The sequence below is a fragment of the Gymnoscopelus braueri genome, assembly GCF_963280865.1.
Source record: "Gymnoscopelus braueri genome assembly, chromosome: 3".
NCBI classification, from domain to species: Eukaryota; Metazoa; Chordata; class Actinopteri; order Myctophiformes; family Myctophidae; genus Gymnoscopelus; species Gymnoscopelus braueri.
In genome coordinates this window covers 34731493-34739335 of record NC_137612.1, presented here as the reverse complement: position 1 = coordinate 34739335, position 7843 = coordinate 34731493, and the positions used below count along the sequence as shown (strand labels likewise).

General features: G+C 40.6%; 1 protein-coding gene across 2 annotated transcripts in view; it reads right to left on the bottom strand.

Moving 5' to 3' along the window:
• The window catches only part of vgll4b (vestigial-like family member 4b), a 53859-nt gene that overhangs the window by 24723 nt on the left and 21293 nt on the right, over positions 1-7843 (bottom strand). The window contains exon 1 of one of the 2 annotated variants that reach the window (XM_080421426.1): positions 4877-5277. The exons of the other annotated variant lie outside the window; for it this stretch is intronic. Within the exon in view, the coding sequence (XP_080277552.1) occupies positions 4877-4958 (82 nt within the window). The 5' untranslated portion in view covers positions 4959-5277. Of the gene's footprint in view, positions 1-4876; positions 5278-7843 lie in introns of those variants that run through there. 2 annotated transcript variants of the gene reach the window in all.

The window sequence follows — 7843 nt, the reverse complement described above, 5'->3', positions numbered from 1 at the left end:
TGGTGCAATGAACCACTTTAACCCTATGTATATACCGTGACCGCCGGCGTCCCATAGGAGTCAGTTCTCCTCTTTTTGACCCCCAATACACCAAAAATAGGCAAACTAGAGCTATTATTTTCACCAAATAATCGCCTATTATGACATGCCCAGAATAGGGACGCTAGGGTTCAAGTGGTTACGGCTCTGGTAAGGGTTTGTAGCTTATTTGGGGTTGCAGCTTAAGTCATAATGATAAGCAACCCTGGTTATGGTGATTACCAGAGCCACCACAGCCTTTCAGCTTGTGCCTTCAATGGCATTTACATGGAAGTCAAATGTGGACAGACAGGCTCTCATTTCACGAGCAATTTCAACACAGCCACTACACTACCATCCTGGGGCCATTCGAAACCAGCACAACCCCAGGCAAAACACTTAAGTGGGCTTCATGTGAATTCAAACGTGTACACTTGGATGGTACATGAGCACAGTATCACTGTATACAGGTGTACCTATTCGATTGTTTATTCTCCATCAGTCAAAAGTGTTGAACTACCACAGAAATCTTACATTTTACTGTTATTGGAGGTCCCAAACAAGTCTCTCTCTCTCTCTCTCTCTCTCTCTCTCTCTCTCTCTCTCTCTCTCTCTCTCTCTCTCTCTCTCTCTCTCTCTCTCTCTCTCTCTCTCTCTCTCTGCCAACCCCTCCCTCTCTATCTCTCTCTCTCTCTCTCTCTCTCTCTCTCTCTCTCTCTCTCTCTCTCTCTCTCTCTCTCAGTTCATTAAGTCCAGTTGATCAAAGCCTATTTCTCTTGACAGAGCTTCAAACAGTGAGGAGTCAGGAAGAGATCAGATTACAAACAGAGGTGAGTCTCTCTCTCTTCCTCTATCCTCTCCCCTCCTCCGCTGCCTTTGGACGCTTCAAAAAGATGCGTCGGGGCATGTCGCTCTCTCTTTTTTCTCTCTTCCTCTCCCCCTCACACACACTCTCTCTCGCTCAAAGAGTGATTATCTTTGGCAGCCATTCTCAGAGTAACCTGAACTTCGCCTGAGGGATCCCTTTATTTTTAAAATGCATGAATCCTTTATTCTTAAAATACTTGAAAGGACACATGCATGAGGCGGTTAAAGAATAAACACGCTACGCCAAAGGGGCTCTTGTCTTGGTGAGCTGGATCGCTAGAACGGGCATTAGATGGCTTGATCTCTATCAGAGAGAGAGAGAGGTAGGGGGATGACAAAAGCACATGGCTTTCCAACCTTTCCACAGCAGGCAGCGTTTTTTCTCCCGTTCAGCAGGAAAAGTGACAGTCAGCAGCATTCCCTTGTTGCCCTGGCCGGCCAGCCGGCCTGCCACTGGTGGCAGCTTAACAGAGAGAAGGGGGGAAAGGTAGAGGTAGAAAGAGAGAGAGATGAATTGAAAGGGAGGGAGGGGGGGAAAGGGGCATTCTATTCCAGGAGTCACTGAAAGGCTAAAAGAAAGAAGAAAGCAGAGAGAGAGATAGGGATAAAGGTGTAAAGACAGAGAGGGAGGGGTCAGTGAACCCCCTGAATCTGTCCTTTCAACATACTGTACAGCACAGTGGCTGTGGTGTCAATCCATACATGATCAGCTGTCATTCAATAGTATTCAAGAACAACTATGCTATTTTCTCGCTTAATCAATGCTGCTGCTATTTCCTCGCTTAATCAATGCTGCTGCTATTTCCTCGCTTAATCAATGCTGCTTGAGCCTTCTTCCATCTGTTATCTGACTGACATTCATCATCCACCTGTATCATCCATTCAGCTGTGGCTATAAAAATCATTCTGTTTGTAGTAGGTGTGATTTTCCCTGAGGAAGAGTTATTAAGACAATGGATGGAGAGGATGCCAGATATTCTCTGATGTGATTTGTGTATTTCCATCCGTTGTCACCAGATCATGTGACACAGGCTTCTCTGCATGTGTGTGTGTGTGTGTGTGTGTGTGTGTGTGTGTGTGTGTGTGTGTGTGTGTGTGTGTGTGTGTGTGTGTGTGTGTGTGTGTGTGTGTGTGTGTGTGTGTGTGTGTGTGTGTGTGTGCATGCATGTGGATACACTCATGCTTGTTGGAACCTGTACGTACCCTGACTGAATCACGACCCTCCTATCAGCATAATGCTTCACTCAACAACTCAACATGTTTTTTTTTTTACATAAGGCCTTTTACTCTTTTACACTCATTGATTGGCCTCTTTCTCCATCCTTTCTATCTTTTGTGAGTTTAGACAGATAGTCGACCCATTGCGTTTTCTGCTTCCAGAATCATTAAGGTCAACGTGTATCCAATGTATCCAATATTCCCTCATGTACAAGACATGGGGAATCACTAGCTATGCAGAAGCCGCATGTTTGAGTATAGGAATCTACACTACATTCAGTGCCATTAGAGGGTCCATAACCCCTGAAAGGGCACACACACACAATGACAGCTAGATTAAAACAAGCACAAAAAAGCATCTTAGACAGACATGCCACTTATAGATTGGCCTCTGTGGAAGTCAGCTGCACATGTTTGTCAGCACTGACGCTTAGCAACAATTCCTTTCACTCTACCTGTTCCATCTAACAGCACTTAGTCAGCAGCAACAGCCTAAAAGCTTTTAGAAGCACTTCATTTATGTTGGTCACAGGGTGTTTCATTCAAAACCATTTATTTCTCTCTCTCTCTGTCTCCATTTTGTCCCCTCCCTCTCTCTCTCTCTCTCTCTCTTTGCAGAAAGGTTTTTGGTGGCACTATATTAATATAGGAACGCTATTAGCAGTGCATTACACGTTGTCATCTAAAGAGGAGGAGCCGCTAATTCTGGTACAGGACTAAAGTAACATAGGAAACAGGGTCATGGATGGCAGACGATGAAAGAGGTTACAGATAGGACGAAATATACAGACAGACTGACTGACTGAGTGTCAGATGGATAGACAAGACAGACAAATCTAAATATACACAGTACATTTAACTTTGAAGAGTGTACAAATGGAATCAAATCGACCCTTATGGGACCCTTTGGTTCCATGTGTACACTGAGATTTTACTTTGTAATATGTTTTCCAGCAATACATACTGAATGTGTTTTGAACACATTTCACTTCAAATCTTCAATCTGATTTGACATGCAGGTGTGGGTTTATTTAACAAGTGTTTGAATTGAATCACTTTTCTCTACAGTGGGTGTAGTTGAATCTGCATGCTGGTTGGTGATCCACAGGCACAGAGTAGAGGAAGGAACATGTATTTAGCCCCCAGACAGACTGGATCATATTACAGTACGGCCCCTGACATGTGAGCGCTCACAACAGCCGAGGAGAGGGAAGAAGAGGATTGGGGAGGGGGGGCAGAGGAGAGGAAACAATATTCCTACACCATTCCAGCATCTATCAGCCACCTTGCTGACATATGTACATTCATGACATAACCACAGGTTAAATGCCTCTAATGCTAGAAATAACTTGTAGACCACAGAGGAAGGAGAAGGGAAAGAGACTTTTTGACTGGGATAACCAGCCCAGTCCAACATGTATTTACTAACTCACAACTAAAGTGTCATGGCAATCACATTTCCTGCGATTTTGGCAATGCAACTATATTCGTATTGAGTAATAATGCTGTTCTATTTGGTTATGTCCCGTTCTCTTTGAAACACAGGGGAATAAAGCAGTTGTTTGAGTTGGACGTTTTGTCATGATACAATTTAAATGCAGACACAACTTTCTGCCACAAATATCAAATTGCGATGAGTGTAGCACGCTGACTGGCTGACATGTCTCCTGCATAGCCACAACAGAGCAAACAATCTGAATAATTGTGCAACACATCATCATTCAGACTGAGCTGACTCAACCCCAAGGGATCGACCTGTGACATGGGAGGACAGTGCTGAAATTCACACATGGCTAACAGACTCACAGTGAGCCTTTGATCTCAATCATTAAGAGCCTTCTCTTTGAGGTCAATACAGGATAGAAAAAAGATTTAACACGCTTCCCTTCTTTCCAGAAGACAGCATACAGGGAGCAAAGCATTTGAATGAACACAGCAATTTAAAAGAAAGAAAACAAAAAACAAAACATAGGCATGAAACATAACATGTGTTTCTTGATGAGCTGGATTAGCTTTCTTTTTTCTTTTATAATTTAAATTCATACACACAATGCATAAATATGATGAATTACAAATATAAGCTGTTTTATGTAGGCTATGTATTTTGTATTTTAGCTTGCAATCATAGTGAATTATATGTAGCATATTCAAATGTACAAAACCCTCCTGAGCTGAGCTCAGGATCAGTAAACCTTTCCGAGCATATTGTCAACCATCATTATTACAATGTAGTTAAAATGTAACAACAATGTTACTACATTGTAGTTACAATGCAACAACAATGTTATACACTGTATTTACGATGTAACAAAAATGTTAGTACACTGGTTACAATGTAACAAACATTTTATTACATTGTAGTTACAATGTAACAACAATTCTATAACATTGTAGTTACATGTAACAACAAATGTATTACACTGTAGTTACAATGTAACAACAATAGGTTTTCACACTGTAGTTACAATGTAACAACAACGTTATTACACTGTAGGTACAATGTAACAACAATTCTATAACATTGTAGTTACATGCAACAACAAAGTTATTACACTGTAGTTACAATATAACAACAATAGGTTTTCACACTGTAGTTACAATGTAACAACAACGTTATTACACTGTAGTTACAATTTAACAACAATATGTCATTAAACTGTAGTTACAATGTAACAACGTTATTACACTGTAGTTAATGTAACAGCAGCGGCACCGTCAAAGTTTGTCAAAGCTGACTCCAACACACATTCGCACACACGACTCTTTTGTTTACCTTCGTAGCAGAGAATCCCAATGTTGTTGTTCATCTTATCTAGGTACTGGTAGTTCAGCAGGTCCATTTTCGTTAGAAGCATTTATCGGGTTGACAGAAAAGACCAGCTTTAATTATTATGTGAGAGACAACAAGTCAAGTCTAGTGAGTGCGTCCACAAAGCCAAAGGCCCAGCCTCCAACTTTTTACTAAACGCACAAAACAAACGAAAACAAGAATGAAACTCCTCGAAGAACAACAACACGGAGAATGGAAGATATTTCCCGGCTATTAGGATTAATGTTTTGGGGAAAAAAAGTTGTTTCAACACAGTAAAAACGTATCGTTTATGACAAAAATTTAAAAAAAGAGACGCGCCAGTTGTCCTCACAGCCAGCTGTAAGTCGACTGCACTGACACGCAGACTATGATTGGTATGAAATGATGACTGTGAACACCGCTGGGTTCCTCTGCTCTGCAGGGTTGCCAGGTTCTGCGAGAGAAATAAGCAACCAGGTCTATGAAAACAAGCCCAGAAGGAGCCCAAAAGAAGCGACAAACGTCACTTTAAACCTATATACTGTACTGTACATCGGCTATTTGAAAATAGCCAATGTAGAAAAAATCTTGAAATAAAATGTCGAATAACAACACAAATCTGGCACAACACATTTTCAGATGGAGGTTAGGAAGGGACAAATACATATTAAGTTTGGGGGTTCATCATGACATGAAAATATTTGAGAACCACTGGTTTAAATATGAATTAGCCCTAATAAGCCAAAATAAGCAAGTACACTTTAGAAACAAGACCAAAAAAACGCACCCCGCAACTACCAAATATTTACAAGAGACTTTACAGAAAAAGATGCCCGCTTATAATAAGCGGACATGGCAACACTGACTAAAGCCCCATTCATGCTTCGTCGCACGGCGGTGTGGCGCACCAAAAAAATAGCAGACCAACAAGCCCACAGCGCGTCGCGCGTACCATACTGTGTGAGCTTGTAGGTCTGCTTATTTTCGGCGCGCGAGACCGTCGCGCGACGGAGCATACGTCAGGCGTCACACTGCGCACGCGCTCGAAATCCCTGGAGCGCCTCAAATATCAGGGATTTTTGACGCACAAGATCAACCTTCCCAAAAGTAGTCACGATTCCATGGCTCGGAAGGATTCCGCCTTCGCTCTGATTGGATAGTCATCCATATGCATGGAGGGCCGGCAACACAACTGAGCAATAAGTAATTAGTATATTCACTACCAGTGGTGGACGAAGTACTACATTTTTTTACTTAAGTAAAAGTATCAATACTGCAATGTAGAAATACTCTATTGCAAGTAAATGTCCGGCATTAAAAATGTCATTGAGTAAAAGTTTCCAAATGTATAGGGCTGAAGTGGTTAATGTATGTTTTGTAATAGTAATCTAAATCTACAAAGTAATAAGTAACTAAAGTTTTCAAAGAATTGTACTGAAGTAAAAGTATAATATTGTCCTCCTCTCTGAGATGTAGTGGAGTAGAAGTAAAAGTACATTTTTTTAAAGGACATTTTTAAATACTCTATTACAATAAAAAATACCTCAAAACTGTACTTAAGTACAGTACTTGAGTAAATGTACTTAGTTACTTTACACCACTGTTCACTACAGACTACAATGACAATGGATGTCTGCTTGTTTACACAGGACTGTCTTTTCTCTGGAAGGGAGGAAGCCAGCTATCTATTAACGTTAACAAATGTAGTTTAATTTTCAGCAAGAGAGACTAACTAACTAACTACCACCGTCCTTCCTGGCTATGGGATCTAAAAGTATGGGGGAAGGGGGAGCGGTGGGGGAGGGGGGAGAGGGGCATGTAGTCAAGACCTTTTCTATGCATGCAGAGGAAAAGAAAGGGAGATATAGAAAGAGAAATGAGAGAGCAATGGGGGCAGGGAGAGGGTAATAGGAAGGAGAGAAAGAGGGAGACTGAAGGGAGGGAGGGAGAACAGAGAGGTGGAAGGAGGGACTATATCAAATCCGAGACAGAAAACCATGGAGGAAAAATAACAAGTAAACCACCATTATTTATGGCCTTTCTGCTTGGAAACCTATTCTATTTGGAATATTAAGTGTTGGTTTCCTGTAAGCCAGGGGTCTGTTCACCCTGTCAGTTTACAGCAGGAAACTATGTTAAATTATGCAATGTTATCTCCAACAACAAACTCACTTGTAGTAGAATAGAATAGAACTGAAATGGTTGGGATTGTTTTGTAAGAGCAATAATTAAAAAAAATATATAAACTTTTATCAGGTTGATTTCAATGGTTAAAACGTTAAAAGCAACAGCTCAACAAACCAGAACAGAATTATTCCAGAACGTGTCTATGCTGCCCTCTGCTGTCTGTCTTGGACTACAGCAAGGTTTTATTCCCAACAATTGTTTTTTTGGAAATAATTCTAGAAAGTAAGGAATCTTCCCTCAAGATGATCAGGTATGTAAATCCCTGCAAGATATAGCCTACCTACATGACTGGTGCAAATGCTGGCACAGCAAAGACTACGAGTAGATCCGGACTCATCATAAACCCAATTGACAAATATTGCAAGTAAACATCCTCCTCAGAAATATTTAATCAATCTACCCATTTTTATGTACTGCAGACACGAAGAAAGCACAGAAACAAGAACATAAAACAAAACAGCAATATAATTAATGTGAAACATCCATAAATCGATATTCATTGATCAGTATTTGGAGGTATGTGATCAGAGTCAAAAGAAGTGGAAATGAGGTGCTGATACATATCAAATGAATCAGCACTGAAAATTTACAATTAATTATTATTATTGACGTCTAAATCGATTACTACTTAAGCCCTATTCTATACTCTCGTCCAATTGACTATTTTTCTTTAAAAATAAAATAATAATAACTACACCCCCCCCACACACACACACATTTACCAATTATTTATTATTGTATCGATTATTTTTCATAATCAGT